At 27.3% G+C, this 20,099-nt stretch overlaps 1 protein-coding gene across 3 annotated transcripts in view; it reads left to right on the top strand.

Annotated features, from left to right (window-relative positions):
• LOC119615960 (tyrosine-protein kinase Src42A) overlaps positions 1 to 20,099 on the top strand; it is a 109,279-nt gene that overhangs the window by 14,173 nt on the left and 75,007 nt on the right. For all 3 annotated transcript variants that reach the window (XM_037972086.1, XM_037972078.1, XM_037972070.1), the window contains exon 3: positions 11,855 to 11,949. In XM_037972086.1, coding sequence (XP_037828014.1) covers positions 11,855 to 11,949 — 95 coding nt within the window. The remainder of the gene's footprint in view (positions 1 to 11,854; positions 11,950 to 20,099) is intronic.

The following is a 20,099-nucleotide window of genomic DNA, read 5'->3' as shown; positions in this document are numbered from 1 at the left end:
AACCAATGATATTTACATAAGCGTTTCATTGAAAGAATCGGATTTTTACAGCTTCTAAAGATGAGATTAGATGACGCTAATGTAAAATTCATAGGTTTTTGCCTGAATTTGAAGCACTTCGGGTTACTAGTTGTGATGAAAATTCTACATCTTTTTCCACACTTTTTTTGCTGGGATGTTTTAATTTCAACGAATTATATTAAATTAATCTGTGTTAAAATGTAAAAATCTGAAAATTTCCGGAAAAATGTGAAAATGTCAATTACTTTTGCTGTTACACGAAAATTTCTGATATGCCATAGAGGAAAAACACAGTAAATGTTTCAACCTAAATATGTCTAAGTCATTAGAGAATTTTATAAAAAAACTTTGCAAAAAATATAAACTTTTTACGTTTTTTGTAAAAAAAATTATAATAAAAATTCAAATTATTATTAAACGTTTTTGTTTATGTATTGTGACGTTATAATTTTTAAGTGACACAATCTAGAGTGAAAGAACATTAACCTTCCGCAACAAAAACACAAAGTTTATTTATAAACACAATAATATAAGAAAATTTGTTTGTATTTCGTCAGCGCTGCATGAAGGCGTTGGTTGTTTGGCTGGCACACAATATTTACAATACCTATCCTCCCTCTATCTCTCCTTTTCTTTCACTCTTTCATTGCACTCTCTACAGTGATGTACAAGTGTGATTGTTTTATTGTTACTGATAACGATGGCTAATTGATGTCTCGACTGAAATGTGAAAATCAAATAAATTGTACCAGAAATATAAATAAATAAAAAATAGAATAAACAATGAAATTATTGCAGATATTGTATTTATTATTGCAATGTTCAAAAATTGTGGGAACTCTGATGTTTTTGAACAGATGGCGCTTATAACCATGACGACGATTTATTTAACTGGCTTTAGTCCAAATAGAAAAATACATATAAATTTCTTTAGATGTTCATATAAACAAATTTGTCTGCTTATGCTTTATGTTTGAAATAAAAGTACAGAAATAATTATGTATGTGGCAAAAAAGAAATCTTAAGTTAAACAAAAATAATTTTTAGAATTCCTGTACACAATCCCATGTTGTGTAAGTTATGTATAGAAATTGGATCAGAAATTTACAGTTTAGCATTGGAATTTTAAACTTTGGAACGTTTTCCTTGTTACCAGAGAATTGTAACTTATATCTTTGCAATTAGATTGAACAATATTTGACATTTTCTATTTAAATGACCATCACTGCGTCTACCAAAACAAAGTAAATAAAATTTTAACAAAAAAAATAACTTTAATGTAATTAAAACATGTATTATTATTTTATAATTTTGTAGAATAATATTAGGAAGCTCTAAGGGGATATTGTGTCATGCTCTTCCTTACTTTGATCCCATGAGATATTTTTAACATTTTACAAAAATGTATAATTTAAATTGTAAAGTAATAAAATTATTCATGGCTTTTATGGTTATGAATGCTTTAATTTTTTTTTTCTTAAAAATTTATAAATATTATTAAATAAAAAATTATCAACAATCATCCAACATGGTTATTAAAACATTTGAATTTATTTAAGGAAATAATTGATTCAATGAAGAGTTATATTTTAGTTGTAGTTATTTTTTATCATAATGATATATTGATAGTTTTCATATCAAAATTATTTTACCCGGCAGAATATCTACTTATAATAAACCTTAGATGGGTAAAAAACTGATTATTTTTTATTTAAAAAAATGTGTTATTAAAATATTTTAAAAATAAAAGTTTTAAACGTGACCAAAGTAAATATTTTTTACAAAATAACCCCATAATCATTAAAATACTTTGCCTGAAAAGCATCCAAATTGAAAAGGGGGAGAAGTTTGTTCAAAGATTATGACTGATTATATTCATTCATGTTCTAGCATTTCATAGAATATTTTATATAAATGGAACAATTACAAAATATTTAGGTTGGAGCATTTTATACACATTTTGTTTATTTATGTTTTAATTTTATGTGGGGTAGTCTCGTCAAAATAAACAAAAAAAAAAAATCCCATTATGTTTAGAGTTTGCCCAGAACGCATTGCTTGCATGCACTCTTTTGGTCGATTAGATGATTTTTATCAAATCTGACAATGTTGGTATATTCTTTAGGTAAATTGCTTCTAAGCAACTAGTATAAAATTCATGTGTATTATTAAGAGTATAAAAATAATGATTTTATTCAATATGGGAATTTCCATGATTTCGAATTCATTAAAATTAAAAAAAAAAACAAGTACGAAAGTATAGTCGGCTGTGGCCGACCATATGATACCCTATATTAGTTAGGCCCTAAAGGGCCTAACAACACTTTTCAAAATTTTACAGGAGAGACAAAAAACTAAATAAAATTAAAACTATTGTTGCTATAAAAATGTATCTTTCTTCCGCGTACTATCCCAGCAAAAAAAGTGGAAAAAGATGTAGAATTTTTATCACAACTAGTAACCCGAAGTGCTTCAAATTCAGGTGAAAAACCTATGAATTTTACATCAGCGTGTCATTGGAGGAATGTTTTTCATTTTTGACAACTTTGAACTACATCTAATCTTATCTTTAAAAGCTGTAAAAATCCGATATTTGTATGTCAAAAATAAACCACATTCTTTCAATGAAACGCTTAAATAAATTTCATTGGTTCTTCATCAAAATTTGAAGTACTTCGAATATGTTGTTTGTAGTGACTTTTCTACATCTCTTTCCTCATTTTTAACTGTGTTTTCATTTGTAAGGATATGTTTGGTTTATAAAAGCGAAAAGTATGCAATCGCATTTTTAGATGTGATTAAGATGTCGTTTGTAAAGTATGACATCAATTATTTTTTTTTTTTTCATTTTTCCTCCGTATAAACGGGGCCACCCTAATGTACATATCTGAAAACATAAGATCATGTTAACCAATTTTTAACAGCAAACTTAATACCAAAGGTAAACTTACCTTTTCAAAAGAATTGCATATGTGATTTATTTTTCATAACAAAGTATTTATCTTAAATATAACCTTGTTTCCGATACATTTAAGCAATTTGTGAGCGAAAAACTAATTCTCTGAAAGAGGGTTTATATATGGGTTGGGGGCAAATATGGGCCGATCCCGATAAAATTTTGTAAATATATTTATATTTATATAATCTTGTGCTGAATTTTGGACATTTAAGTAATTTTCTGAAGGGGACTTTGTATGGCAGCCCGACCTTTATATAACTTGGCAATGTTATCAAGGCTTGTATAAAACTTATTTGTGCCGCTTTCGAGATACAGGTGTATTTAACATAATTATGATCTTAACCCCTTTTCAGGGGTTCTGTTGTATGAGACTAAGTGAAATAATGGGCCGATTTTTACCATTTCAAAAGGCTTCGTCCTTGGCCCAAAGCGCTTGTACCAAAAATTTATCCAATTATCTTGAAAATTATTATGAGCCGATTGGTATACTATACTGGATATAAGACGATTATTATTGTGTGTAACAAACATCAGCACAAATACAATATACCCTCCCCACTAAATTCGTGTAGGGTATAAAAATCGAAATCATGCACTCATTAGTTACTTAGTGATAAGAATTATTTTGGGCATGGTTTTACATGGTTTTCTTCAAAAAATCATTCTTATCCTCATAAATCTAGAAAATTTTTAATCACTTTAAGCTTCCAGAAAAATTATATTTAAAATTAAAAAAATCTTAGCATAAGTTGTCGAAATATTATATATATCAAATTATTAGCAAACAGTGCAAACTTCTTGAAATCGGTGGTATAACCTAATATATGCATATGAATAAAGCTGGGCATGTCTGATTTTAATTTCTTATTCTTTTCAAAAGTATGCTTTTTTCTGTGTTGTAATATTTCCAACATTTATTTAAGTCATATGTATATTTATGCTATTTGCTAAGTAACTACCTGTACGAAATTGTTTTCAAATTACTTTCTACAAGAAAAATATACAAAAATAATATGAAACAAAACAAGGCTGCAAAAAAACAAATAACAGTATTTTGTAGTACACAAACTGGGTTCTTCGTGCCATTTATTTTGTTTATGTTGTTATTGTTGCTGTTGAATTTGAATTTCATGACGAAATAATAAAACGTGCAAAATTCAATAAGTTTTTTCTTTTCAATTTTGTTTAATTTAAAAAAAGCAAAAATAGCGAATTGTTTTTATTTAAATGTATAGTAAAAATTAAAAAATAGTTATTACAAGCTCAAACTTTAGCTATAAATAAAAAAATAAATATTTTAATTTCTATTTATTTATATAACTGTTATTTAATCTAAATGTGTGTGAAGTTAAATTCGAATTTAACTAGCAGAGACACAAACCACATTTTTTAACATTGCTCTTTTTGCAGCTAACAGAGCACTGTTAAGCATTTAACAGAAAGTACATGAAAAATTAAAAATATATACTTTAAAATTTTCAGAAAATGAAAAACGAAAATTTCAGAACTTAAAAAAATATGAAAAATAAAAAAAATATTTTTTGAATAAAATCAATATTTTAATAAAAAAGATTAAAAATTCTCTAAAAAATCAATATTTCAATAAGAAAAATGTTAAAAATTCTCTAAAGGATTGGTGTCCAATTTGGACAAATATGGAAATGCACACGTATACCACTATATAGGAGTAGTAGTCCAAAGGGTCCTTAACAGGATTCCGGGAGTCATATTTCTGGAATAGTTTTGGAAGTTTTTTAAAAAATTTTTGAAAAAATCAATATTTCAATAAGAAAAATGTTAAAATTCTCTAAAGGATTGGTGTCCAATTTGGACAAATATGGAAATGCACACGTATACCACTATATAGGTGTAGTAGCCTAAAGGGTCCTTAACAGGATTCCGGTAGTCATATGTCTGGAATAGTTTTGGAAGTTTTTTAAAAAATTTTTGAAAAAATCAATATTTCAATAAGAAAAATGTTAAAAATTCTCTAAAGGATTGGTGTCCAATTTGGACAAATATGGAAATGCACACGTATACCACTATATAGGTGTAGTAGTCTGAAGGGTCCTTAACAGGATTCCGGGAGTCGTATTTCTGGAATAAATTTGGAAGTTTTTTAAAAAATTTTTAAAAATATCAATATATTTAAAGCAGTAATGCACAAAATTCTCTAAAGTATTGATTTTAAAAAACTTCCAAAACTATTCCAGAAAAATGACTACCGGAATCCTGTTAGGGAAATATTGATTTTTTCAAAAATTTTTTAAAAAACTTCCAAAACTATTCCAGACATGTAGCTACCGGAATCCTGTTAGGGACCCTTTAGGCTACTACACCTATATAGTGGTATACGTGTGCATTTCCATATTTGTCCAAATTGGACACCAATCCTTTAGAGAATTTTTAACATTTTTCTTATTGAAATATTGATTTTTTCAAAAATTTTTTAAAAAACTTCCAAAACTATTCCAGACATATGACTACCAGAATCCTGTTAGGGACCCTTTAGACTACTCCTATATAGTGGTATACGTGTGCATTTCCATATTTGTCCAAATTGGACACCAATCCTTTAGAGAATTTTTAACATTTTTCTTATTGAAATATTGATTTTTTCAAAAATTTTTTAAAAAACTTCCAAAACTATTCCAGACATATGACTACCGGAATCCTGTTAAGGACCCTTTAGGCTACTACACCTATATAGTGGTATACGTGTGCATTTCCATATTTGTCCAAATTGGACACCAATCCTTTAGAGAATTTTAACATTTTTCTTATTGAAATATTGATTTTTTCAAAAATTTTTTAAAAAACTTCCAAAACTATTCCAGACATATGACTACCGGAATCCTGTTAAGGACCCTTCAGACTACTACACCTATATAGTGGTATACGTGTGCATTTCCATATTTGTCCAAATTGGACACCAATCCTTTAGAGAATTTTAACATTTTTCTTATTGAAATATTGATTTTTTCAAAAATTTTTTAAAAAACTTCCAAAACTATTCCAGACATATGACTACCGGAATCCTGTTAGGGACCCTTTAGACTACTACTCCTATATAGTGGTATACGTGTGCATTTCCATATTTGTCCAAATTGGACACCAATCCTTTAGAGAATTTTAACATTTTTCTTATTGAAATATTGATTTTTTCAAAAATTTTTTAAAAAACTTCCAAAACTATTCCAGACATATGACTACCAGAATCCTGTTAGGGACCCTTTAGACTACTCCTATATAGTGGTATACGTGTGCATTTCCATATTTGTCCAAATTGGACACCAATCCTTTAGAGAATTTTTAACATTTTTCTTATTGAAATATTGATTTTTTCAAAAATTTTTTAAAAAACTTCCAAAACTATTCCAGACATATGACTACCGGAATCCTGTTAAGGACCCTTTAGGCTACTACACCTATATAGTGGTATACGTGTGCATTTCCATATTTGTCCAAATTGGACACCAATCCTTTAGAGAATTTTAACATTTTTCTTATTGAAATATTGATTTTTTCAAAAATTTTTTAAAAAACTTCCAAAACTATTCCAGACATATGACTACCGGAATCCTGTTAAGGACCCTTCAGACTACTACACCTATATAGTGGTATACGTGTGCATTTCCATATTTGTCCAAATTGGACACCAATCCTTTAGAGAATTTTAACATTTTTCTTATTGAAATATTGATTTTTTCAAAAATTTTTTAAAAAACTTCCAAAACTATTCCAGACATATGACTACCGGAATCCTGTTAGGGACCCTTTAGACTACTACTCCTATATAGTGGTATACGTGTGCATTTCCATATTTGTCCAAATTGGACACCAATCCTTTAGAGAATTTTAACATTTTTCTTATTGAAATATTGATTTTTTCAAAAATTTTTTAAAAAACTTCCAAAACTATTCCAGACATATGACTACCGGAATCCTGTTAAGGACCCTTCAGACTACTACACCTATATAGTGGTATACGTGTGCATTTCCATATTTGTCCAAATTGGATACCAATCCTTTAGAGAATTTTAACATTTTTCTTATTGAAATATTGATTTTTTCAAAAATTTTTTAAAAAACTTCCAAAACTATTCCAGAAATATGACTCCCGGAATCCTGTTAAGGACCCTTTGGACTACTACTCCTATATAGTGGTATACGTGTGCATTTCCATATTTGTCCAAATTGGACACCAATCCTTTAGAGAATTTTTAACATTTTTCTTATTGAAATATTGATTTTTTCAAAAATTTTTAAAAAACTTCCAAAACTATTCCAGACATATGACTACCGGAAACCTGTTAAGGACCCTTTAGGCTACTACACCTATATAGTGGTATACGTGTGCATTTCCATATTTGTCCAAATTGGACACCAATCCTTTAGAGAATTTTAACATTTTTCTTATTGAAATATTGATTTTTTCAAAAATTTTTTAAAAAACTTCCAAAACTATTCCAGACATATGACTACCGGAATCCTGTTAGGGACCCTTTAGACTACTACTCCTATATAGTGGTATACGTGTGCATTTCCATATTTGTCCAAATTGGACACCAATCCTTTAGAGAATTTTTAACATTTTTTTTATTGAAATATTGATTTTTTCAAAAATTTTTTAAAAAACTTCCAAAACTATTCCAGACATATGACTACCGGAATCCTGTTAGGGACCCTTTAGACTACTACTCCTATATAGTGGTATACGTGTGCATTTCCATATTTGTCCAAATTGGACATCAATCCTTTAGAGAATTTTTAACGTTTTTCTTATTGAAATATTGATTTTTTCAAAAATTTTTTAAAAAACTTCCAAAACTATTCCAGACATATGACTACCGGAATCCTGTTAAGGACCCTTCAGACTACTACACCTATATAGTGGTATACGTGTGCATTTCCATATTTGTCCAAATTGGACACCAATCCTTTAGAGAATTTTAACATTTTTCTTATTGAAATATTGATTTTTTCAAAAATTTTTTAAAAAACTTCCAAAACTATTCCAGAAATATGACTCCCGGAATCCTGTTAAGGACCCTTTGGACTACTACTCCTATATAGTGGTATACGTGTGCATTTCCATATTTGTCCAAATTGGACACCAATCCTTTAGAGAATTTTTAACATTTTTCTTATTGAAATATTGATTTTTTAGAGAATTTTTAATCTTTTTTTATTAAAATATTGATTTTATTCAAAAAATATTTTTTTTATTTTTCATATTTTTTTAAGTTCTGAAATTTTCGTTTTTCATTTTCTGAAAATTTTAAAGTATATATTTTTAATTTTTCATGTACTTTCTGTTAAATGCTTAACAGTGCTCTGTTAGCTGCAAAAAGAGCAATGTTAAAAAATGTGGTTTGTGTCTCTGCTAGTTAAATTCGAATTTAACTTCACACACATTTAATCTAAAATGTTTATTTATACGAATTTTACTCTTTTTTACTTTAAATTAACAATAATTGCGAAAATTTTTGTTTACAATATTACAAAAAATTACCGAAATTAATAACACGAGTGTAACAATTATTAAAATGATTAATTGACTATATTATAGTTGAAAAAATACTGTAAAATCAGAGTAATTTTTTTTTTTTGAAAATTCGATTTTATGTTCGAAAAATCCTATAAAATAAAAAAAATCTTATTATTAGTATTTCTTCGGATTTGATATATATACACATATATATCCTCCTATCAACCTAACCTAACCTATTATTAATAATGTTTTTTACTATTAATTTATTTTTTATAAATGAACTTGCTAATTATTTATTTAATTAATTTGTCTATAATTCTGTCTTTTAAGTTTTTGTAGCGGCTTAGTTTGGTCATTGTTTTGTATTACGTTCTTGTATAAATCTGTTTCGAATACAAATGGCCATCGTATTTCCATAATAAACCATTAAATTGGCCAACAAAAACGTACTTGTAGATTTTTGTCTTTGCTTTCAACTTGTATTCTTAGTTACGCACATTCATTTGTAAATGAACATATTTTGACATACATATGTACATATATTTATACATGTAGATATCGATATCTAAAACGCAAACGTCCAAAGATACTGATTAATGTTTTTATTAAAAAAAATCGATTGCTTCTTGTGTAAAATCATAAAATATTAAATTGAAGATTTTTGATTTCTAAGGCTAAATATGAAAGGCTTTAAAAAAAACTAAATTTTGATTTATGCCAGTCTTGTAGTAAATGAGTTATAAGTTAATTAAGATCGTTTCCGTTTTAGCTGACGTTAGGTATTTTAATACGTATGTTTGTATGTTCAAATAAGCTCTGAGGTGTTAACCATTACAACTTGGGTATTTCATTACTAAACTGTCTGTAAAAATATTTATAAATTTGTTAATTTTTTTACTTTAAAATGTTCTTAACCAAAAAAGAGTTTCCTGTTGTTTATTTTCTACTTCTAAAATTAATATTTTTATTTACATACAAATACTTACATATTAAGAAAATTAATAAAAAATAATATTTGGCTTAATTTGGTTGGGGCTTTACAGTTCTTCGTAAGGAAAAAAAAAATACACTTTGGAAATGATATGACATTTTAATTTTTTATAAAGGCTTGTTAAATTATTTTGAACAATGTCCTATATGTGTATACAAGCATACATACAAAATTTTGTTTACTTTTATAGAAAATTAAAATTGATTAAACATTTTTTTAATGTTTCAGTTTTTTTACGTTTAATATCACGTGAATAAATTGGCATTCAATAAGAAGCTTGTATTTATTAGTTTCATTCGTTTAGATTCCACATTATAGAAAATTTCGAAAGTACTATTTGAAAAACAGTACTATAAAATACCTCTTTTAGATTATTATTTAATCAAAAATTGTATGTTTCCGTGTTCAATTTTATATACAATTCAAAAAATATAATTTGATGATTGAAAAAGTACGAAAAGTCCCTTTCAATAGATTCTCATTCACTAAGGTCCCTACATTTTAAATATTATATTTTTATGTTCAATATCGTAAAAATATCAAAAAGTACCATCGGAAAAACGAAAATGTACAAAAATCTCTCTCAATAAATTCTCATTCAATAAGGACCGTGTGTCATGTGTTCCGGTTAACCATTATAGAGTATCCAAAAGGTAACATTTGAAGAATGGAAAAGTACCAGAGTTCCCACTTACAGAATATTATTCAGTCAAGACCATGTATGTTAACATTTTTGTTTCTTGGTTGAATATTTTAGAAAATTCAAAAAGTACCATTTATGAGCTAAAAAGTACTAAAAAGTTCTCTCTAAAGGAATCTTATTCAATGACTATCGTGTATGTTTAATAATAATGAGTTTTGAATTTGAAGAAAGAAAAAGTACCAAAAATGGAATAAATTCTACCTTAGTGGAAAGTACTAATAAGAAGAGTACAATTTTTCCCCTTTTCGTTTAGAAATATACTTTTTCGAGAATTAAGTTTACATAATGTTCCGTATTTAAATCTATATATTACAGATACAACTCAAACGACTCAAATCTGCATTCATTTGTTCCAGAAAAATTGTGCTTTCAAAAAGTACCAAACAATTTACTCGAATTTGGTCGTATATAGCCCTTAGTACTCGAATTCCAAAATAATATTCCTTTTTGGTACCTTTTTCCCCAGTGATATAGCAAAAATTTTGTTTCAATAAATATTACAGAGTTTGTCCGTAATTTAATAGGAATACTTCAATAAATAGAAAAAGTTTTCTTAATGTGCTACAAAAAGTACCAAAAATACAGTTTTCTCCCTTTTACACCCAAAAAGGACTGAATTTTAAAAAAATACGAAACAGGTGTCTCCTAATTTTGTTAGATATATTCAAAATATTTACAAAAATGTTATTTTGTTTATTAGTTAAAAAGATATAAAGGGCCAAAAAAGGTACCAAAATCACCTTTGTTACACATTTTCACCCCTTAAGAGTACGAATTTCAAAAAAGTACCAGACACTCATCTGCTTATTTTAAGAGTAGATAAATTGCATTTAAAATTTTTCTTGTATCACTAATATTAGGTAAGATAATTAAGAAAATCAGTTTTACCCGTTTTTTCCCTTTTTACCCGTAAATGTACAAATTTCCAAAAATCCCTCCTTAGTGGATCTACATAACCAAAAGCACATCTACTGTCAAAATTTCATGATTCTAGGTTCATCCGTTTGGGCTGTGCGATGATGAATCAGTCAGTCAGTAACGCTACTCTTTTAAATATATAGATAAATTGAATTACCAAATCTTCATTTTAACCAATTTGTAATATAAGTATCCATTATGAAATATAATGGATAAGGAAAACTTATTCAAAATAGTAAAGTGAGTACAAAATCAAATAATTGAATATTCTAACTGTTGTAACTTGAGCAAAAGCTCAATTGTAGGGTATAGTAGGTGCCTTTTAGTTTATTTTTATAATCGTCGTTTACAGAATGTGTTTAAATTTTATTTTTATTGCAATAAAACTTAAAGCTTTTTCTTCATCAAAAAACAACATGCAAATGTTAGTTTTAGAATACTGTAATAATTTGTGTATGGTTAATGGTCTTTACGAAGCAACCATTGTTGACCAAGTTTAGGCCCATTTGCTAACACCAAGTGATTGAAATTTTATACTTTAAAAGAAGATTTAAAGCAAAGAATATAAAAAAGGGTACTCACCAACACATAAAATCGACGTTGATCCTATTTACTAAAAACAAGTTTTTATACTCATTTAATTTTTTCATTTTAATTTCAACAAAATTTACATTTCTATAAAAGTATATACCTGTATACTTTCACTAATATCGAGCTGAAATCAGTATTTTTCAATAATATTAAATATTGTACTTATTTCCATTTCAGGGTGATTGGTGGTTGGCACGTAGCAAGAAGACACGACAAGAAGGTTATATACCCTCCAATTATGTTGCCAAATTAAAATCGATAGAAGCTGAACCGTAAGTTTATATTTTAATACTCATTTTATCGACAGTTTAGGGCCCTAAGCTACGTTCACAATAACAGAGTACTCCAACATATTTGTATTTTTGTTTCTTTTTATCAGCAATATTTTAAATTTGACTATCACGTTTTAATTCACTCCAGAGTAAAGTACTTTACCATTGTGAACGTAGTAGCTTTTTTCAAAATATTGAATTTTATAAATTTAGGTTAGAATTTATATTTATTTTAAATTTATAAAGTTTTTTTTTAAAGCCACATAACAAGGTAGGTGGTGTTGTGGTCTTAAAAAACGATACACTAAAATACGCTATAGTTTTCAAAACTCCCACCTCTGCAATATAATGTAGTATACGATAATATTGCATGCAAATGGTTTGTGTATTTGCTAAATTATATGCCAGCCTTAAGTTATACTACACATTTTATTATTTGTTTAAAATACATTATACGTTGAAATTAGTACCAGTGCTGCCAGAAATTTTTTTTACTCATGTCACTAATCTTAAGTACCAAGTCAGCAAAAAATTTCCACTTTTAAATTTAAAATCCCCATTTTTTCCAACATAAATAAAAATAAATTTAAAGTGCTATATTCTGCTGTGCCGATTCTAAATATCGTTTGCATTAGAAAACCTCTCGAAAACATAACAGAAAATTTATTTTAACAATCATATAGACAGACAAGCATAAGGATTCAGAATACTTAAGCTGGAGGTCCACTCTACTCGTTCTACGCTTCTTTGCATTCTACGCGGCTGTCAAAAAATTAGTGATTTAGTTTTCATAATAAAGCATTTAAGTTGAATTGTACCTTGTCCCTGATATACTTAAGCCATTTATTGTTGAATAAAATTGTGGACATTTAAGTCAAATTTTGAAGGGGGCTTTATATAGGGGCTATAGTCAAATGAGACCCTATAATTATAAAATTCATGAGAGTCATTATGGCTAGTATAGAACTTGGTTTTGCAGTTTTTTGTTGAGATACGAGTATATTAAACATAATTATGAACTTAAAAGCCCTATTCGTCGGGTTCAGTTGTATTGGGGCTAGATGAAATAATAGACCGATGTTAACCATTTTCAATTGGCTTCGACCTATTCAGGGGTTCAGTTGTATGGGGGCTAGGTGAAATAATGTACCGATGTTAACCATTTTCAATAGGCTTCTTCCGTGGGACAATAGAAGATCATGTGCCAAATTTCATTGAATTATCTTCAAAATTGCGACCTGTAGATTGATTGCAAAGTTTACATGGACGGACGGACAGACCGACCGACGGACATAGCTAATTCGACTCAGAAAATGATTCTAAGCCAATTGGTATACTTTAAGGTCGGTATAGGACCAATATTATTGAGCGTTACAAACATCAGCACAAACCCAATATACCCTCCCCACTAAAGTGGTGTAGGGTATAATAAAGCAAAAAATTTACGCTTAAGTAGCGTAGCATGTAACTTGATGCGTATGATGCAAAGAAGGTATGAAAAGCAATGCTTTGACACGAAAACGCGTAGTGTGGACCTCCAGCTTTACACACGTTGAATGAAGTATGTATGTATTATACAAATCAATAATTATTTGCGAATTCTGTAAAAACAAATCAGAGTTAAAATTTCAAATCCCCACATCCGATAACACTGATTAGTACCAATTTCTTTACTTGTGATGCCAAAAGCGGGTTAAAAGAAAAATTGTATATTTGATGCAAAAAGTACTTTCTACCCAGAGTAAACAAAATTTATTGAAAATACGCAGAAATTTTAATCTTATGTAGATAGTACATACATAGATAGATAGATAGTAGGTATGCGTGTAGAGAGACAGATTCACATGTTTGTTTTATTAGCAAATATTCGTAAATAACTACAGATTTAAATACTAAAAATAAAACTCTTTTTTTTTCATCTGATTAATTTATGCAAATATGTATTTTGTTTTAAGTTCGGGTTTGCTTTTAAATTCGTATGAATTTTAAAAGTTGTTTGCTTGTTATATTAATAAAAATGCCAAAATTATAAATTTCTATTGAAAATTTCTAATAAAAATTATTTAAAACGGCAATAGTTGTTTATATAATGGCAAATATTTGTAATAGTTGTGTGTAGTTTTTTTTATTTCGATTTAAGTAATTAAAGATTTTACAAATTGAAATTAATATTCTTATGACTAAATAAAATAAACATTTGTTATTGAGATTTATTAAACTACAGCCAGGCAGTCAGTCAGTCATTATTCATATTTATACTTTACGAATGTTGTATGTACGTTTGTAGGTATGTTTTTTTTGTGTATGAATATTATTATATCTATGAATTATAATGAAATTTAGTATGTATGGGGGTTTTTTGTTTTATTTTATGAATTTTATTGTTTAAAAAGTAATAAAAGTGTCGCGTAGATAAAAAGTAAATAATACATATTCAATAAAATAAAATAATTATATACTTTTAAGGGCATTCTGTTATTGTTTCTGAATGAGTCAATAATTAACAATCAATTACAAAATCTGTACAGAAAAAAAAACAAACAAATTATTCTAAATTCAAGACAGGCTTTCCAAATGCCTGTCTTTTCAATGTTAACTGGGTTATTAAAACAGAATAAATATTGTTCTATGTATCAAAAGGTTTTATTTTAGTTTTTACACACATTTTCCATTGAATACATTCTTACTTCTTATTTTTTTAATTTGATTTCGTGTGTGTGTTTGTCGTCGAATGTTTGTATTCCCTGTTCGAAAAATTCACAAGTGTAAATATGAAGGTCTTTGAGTATAATTTGACCTAAAATAATATTCAAATTTTTGTTTTTATTGATTACATTTTGTAAATAATGTTTGTTTGTATTCATTGTATCGTTGTGTGTTTATCGCAAAAATTTGAAAAATTAACAAATTAATTATCATATTTATTTTTATTGGTTAAAATTAACCTGAATAAAAAAACATTTTAAACTCAGTTGGGATATAAAAACAGTGTATTTTTTATTACTTTTTTTAAATTTATTGATTGTGGGAGGGGGTTTGAAAGAAATTTTCAATATTTAAATCCTCAAGAAATATTTTATGTTTATTATTTTAAGGAAATGATGATAAATTTTGAAAAAATAAATTTATATGTATACAGAGGAATTAAAACAAGTTTGTATTTTCTAAAATATATATCGACTGAAATAAAAATATTAAGATAACAATTATTAGATATTTAAAAAGAAAGTCATATTTCATATCATCAGAGAGGTAACTGAATGTTATCATAGTAAATAATTAAACGTTATATTATTATAACACATTGAAAAGTTGTTAAGAATTTTTGCACAATGAATAAGAAATTTAACATTCTTCTAACTTTATTTATTAAAAAAAATTATCTTCAAATCAATTTTATTTATTTACTCCCATTTTCACCATCTCTAGTTATTTTTTATCTTTTTATATTGACAGTTCTCATACTAAAATTGTCTTAACTGGACGAATAACTACCAGTTAAACGATAACTGGAGGTGGTGGAAATAGGGGTTAGAAATTAAGAATATTCAATATACAAACATAAGCATGTAATAATTTATAAATTATTGAAAACACGTCAATTCAATTATCTACATAAGTAGTGCAATACTCTAAACTATTTGTCACTATTTGAACTAAGAACTTCACTTGCTCTTCGTTATTGATAAAGAAAACTTCTTGTTTTCATTCGAATCTAAAGTTTTAATTTAAAATCCAGTTAGTATGTAATTTAATAAAAATCTTGTTATTTACATTGCTCGCTTGATGCAGGCACGCGTCTCCTGTTGCTCGTAAATGTCGTCAATCATCTCGATTGTCGTCATTGCAGAAATTATTAACCAGGCAGCAACTAAATCTTTTTTATTTCATCTTTAGAAATTTTAACCTTATTTTATGAAAGTTTGTTGTTGTGTTTATTTTATTTTCATTGATTCCTTTATTTTTTCACTTTGGTAATTTGTTTTTGTCTCGAAGAAATTTAAAAACAAGAAAAAAATTCCAAAAGTTCGATTGTTAAATTTAAATATGGAAAATTTTCAAAAATGAAAAAAAAAAAAAAAAAAAAAAACAAAATAATAATAACTCATTGGATCTGCAGTGAAATGTTGGTTAAATTTCGTTATTCTTCGAAAATCAAAAACTACCAAAAACAGGTAAAGATAAAAATACCAACAAAAAGAAGATGACGAGGAAGAATAAAGTAGTCATCAGACGAGTACATATAGTATAAGTATTAAGATTAAATACTGCTTTTGTATTTCGATTTTTATTTCTGGCGATACATTCATGACCATTTTTTTTATTAAATATCTTAAAGTGTAATATAAAAATTGATTGAACCATTAATATTGTTCATTTGCAATTTGTTATTGTTGGTAACTGTTGTTTTTGTTAATGATAATGGCCAAATCAAATTGGCCGATTAATAATTGAACATAAATTAAACAAAAGAGACTTTGTCTGTACCACAAATGTCACTGTTATAATTTTATTGTGTGAATAAGACTATAAAATTAAATTTTAACGTTATTTTGGAAATAAATTTTAAAAATCGTTTTTTTTTGTGTCAATTCCTTAGCAAGTACAATATGTAGTTTAAGCATTTATATCTTTTAGATACGTCTTAAAAAGAAATGGTTATAATCATGAATATATTTTACATTAAAGTTGTTGGTGTAAAACTCAGTACGAACATTCCAAAGGATTATTTGAGAACACTATGTCAGATAATAACAATTTATTTTTATTAAAAATTTGGTGATACATTAATTTTATCATTCTCTTTTTTACACTCGAAATATTGTTCGTATATAATCCTAAGTACTATATTAAGTATATTATGGTTCCATCCGCCCAACATTGAAAACCAATTGGTCCAAACAACATTATTATACCCTATAACACTTTAGTGGGGAAGGTATATTGGGTTTGTGCTGATGTTTGTCACGCACAATTATATTAGTCCTATACCCACCTTAAATCATATCAATCGGATTAGAACCATTTTCTGAGTCGATTTAGCTATGTCCGTCCTTCTATGTAAACCTTGTAATCAAACTACAGGACGCAATTTTGAAGATAATTCAATGAAATTTAGCACATGATCTTCTATTTTAGCGGAGACGAAGCCTATTGAAAATGGTTAACATCAGTCTATTATTTCACCTAGCCCCCATACAACTGAACACGCCGAATAGTGCTTTTAAGTTCATAATTATGTTTAATATACTCGTATCTCGACAAAAAGCTGCAAAACCAAGTTCTATACTAGCCTTGATGACCCTCATGAATTTTGTAATTATAGGGCCTCATTTGACCCAAGCCCCTATACAAAGCACCCTTCAAAATTTGACTTAAATGTCCATAATTTTATTCAACAATAAATGGCTTAAGTGTATCTGAGACAAGGTACAATTCAACTTAAATGCTTTATTATGAAACTAAATCACATTTTATTTTTGTAACTGGTGTAGAGTATTATATGGTCGGACTCGCCCGAGTACAATATCTTGTTTTATATTGTTTTTATACTTTAGTGGAGAGGGTATATGCCGATGTTTGTACAATGCACAATGATATTGATCCAAACCCATCTTTAAATATACCAATCGGCTTGTAATCAAAATACAGGTCGCAATTTTGAAGATAATTCAATAAAATTGGGTACGCTTAAAACGTTTGACCGAAACGCTTAAAACGATACGAACGAAACCTTTTGATTTTGGTTGAAATCGGTCCATTATTTCACCTAGCCCCCATACAACCGGACCCTCCAATTTGGTCTTTTTAGCTCTTAGTTATGTTTAATATCCACGTATCTCGACAAAAAGTGGCACAACTTAATTTTATAGTACCCTTGATAACCCTGCCGAATTTTGTAATGATCGGGCCTCATTTGACCCTAGCCCCATCAGAAAATTACTTAAATATTCAGCAATGAAGAGGAGAAAAAACACATTTTTGTAAATTTTATAGCGTTTTGAAATTTATATTTCTTAAAAAAAGAAATTTTTCTCAATGTAAAACTCTCTTATCCCAAAAATTGCTTTAAAATCTATTATTTTGAATATTTTTCTGTTGCAAAACAAGTTTTCTTACTAATTTGAACATGCTAAATATAAATGTGTCAAAATATTTAAAAAAAGCCTAATGTTTTTTGAGATATTGGCCATTAAAATACTAATTAGTTTAATTTTATTATCGTCTTAAAACATACGTAGTTGATTTTGGACCAAAACATCATTCTCGTGGTTTTTATATATTTGATTTCTTTAATATTAAATAATTTAATATTCATAAATTTTTATAGAAAAAAAATACTCTATCTGTTATAAATTTGTAAATAATATTGCAAATATTGAAAAATTTTAAATTCTAATTATAAAAGGGTTTTAGATATGGTCCTAGAAAAATATTGTATAGAAAAAAATTTTTTTTAACGAACTAGTGAAATAAAAAGATTTTGCTCTCCTGAAAACTTATGTTATTTGAGATAGATACTACTGAATGTAGTCCTTCGATATTCTCTTTTCACCTGTTATGGGTTTAAATAAATTTTCCGCAGGGAATATTCAATATTTATTAATCATCTTTATTTTTCAGATTTGTTAAATGATAATGAAGTCATTTTAAACTATTGTGAATGTAATTATTAGAAACGTCACAACTGTTAAATGTATTTAACAAGTGTTACGCAATTTAACTGTATGGCTGTAGATATGTATCTGCGTATGTCAGTATGTAAGATTAAATGATAATGTCAAATAATGGAAACAGTTAAATTCTCATCTTGTTAATCATGTAAATTTAAAAATAATATTGATAATCAAATTATTTATTTGTAAAAAATATTAACCATATTTATTTAGTTAATATTATATTGTGTTAATAAACATTTGATGTGAATAAAGGCGTATTAACCATTTACAAAAAAGTATCATAAATCCTTATATTGTTCCTAATTGTGTAAACATATAAAAAAATTCAGTATGAAATTTCGATCTATGAATTCTAAAAATTTTTTGTATTTGAAATTATTACTAAAATTTAAATAAATGTGTTTTATATATGTACTTATAAATAGGATAACTTAATTAACAAAAGTTCATTATCCTTTTATTTTTTCCCCTAGATCGATTAAATATTAGTAATTAATTTATTAATATTTATACTATTTTTAACAAAAAGTCAGGGAAATAATGATATTTACAGTTTAAAACGAGTTTTAAAAATTGTTTTTGCGCCCTTTTTTGCATCCATGTTTATTTGTTTGTTGTTTATAGATTCATTTGTAAGTGTAAATAATAATAATGTAAATAATAAACATTGATTTATTTCAACAAAGTGGACAAATATTTAGAGAAATAAAAACTAATAATAAATTTACAAAACATATTTTCGGTATTTATTGCCATCTTCATATAGCATTGGTAAAAATAAAAAAACTATTTGTACTTTTTTATATTATGGAAAATTAATAGACTAGTAAATAGTCTAATCCATAAACTAGATTATAGACTAGTTCATTGACTAGTCCTAGAATAGTGATTTCGTTATTAAAACACTTCTAGCTACCCAGTTGTAGTGTAGCAGAAAAGAGTCTCTGGTGGGAATCGAACCCACAACCCTCAGACTGCCAGGCTAGCACACAACCAACTAGCCTACCGGAGCACCCTTCGTTATAGATTTGTTATCATCCATAAGCTATTCCATAGACTTGTTCATACTCTAATCCACAGTAATTAAAACTCACAAAATTCCAGGTATACTTTAAAAATCTAACGAAATTGTACTCATAAAATAAGATTAAAAAGGGGTTTGCGAAGTTCGTAATAAGACGGGCGAAGTTTTTGAAGATCAAAAAATAAAGTCGCATTTTTCGTAATTAAAATAATATGAATTATACATTTATTTCAGATTTTTAATAAAAAAACTACCACTGATTTTATTTGTTTATATTCATATTTTTGAACAAAGTTAAGTTTTTTCAAACAAAGTGGAATAGTTTGTTATGATTCCAACATATAATTTTTGGAGTTCATTATAAAATAAGAAAAATAGTTTAAAATTGCACTTGAGAGACTGTACGAGGATTCGTTGTAAGCGAGTTCGTTATGGGAGATCTTTTT

This window comes from Lucilia sericata, unplaced genomic scaffold (assembly GCF_015586225.1).
Source record: "Lucilia sericata isolate MDLA Ls3-8-SP2 unplaced genomic scaffold, ASM1558622v1 Contig000002F_arrow, whole genome shotgun sequence".
In the NCBI taxonomy this organism is placed as follows: domain Eukaryota; kingdom Metazoa; phylum Arthropoda; class Insecta; order Diptera; family Calliphoridae; genus Lucilia; species Lucilia sericata.
Note: the sequence above shows the minus strand (reverse complement) of the source record. Positions and strands in the feature narration are given on the sequence as shown.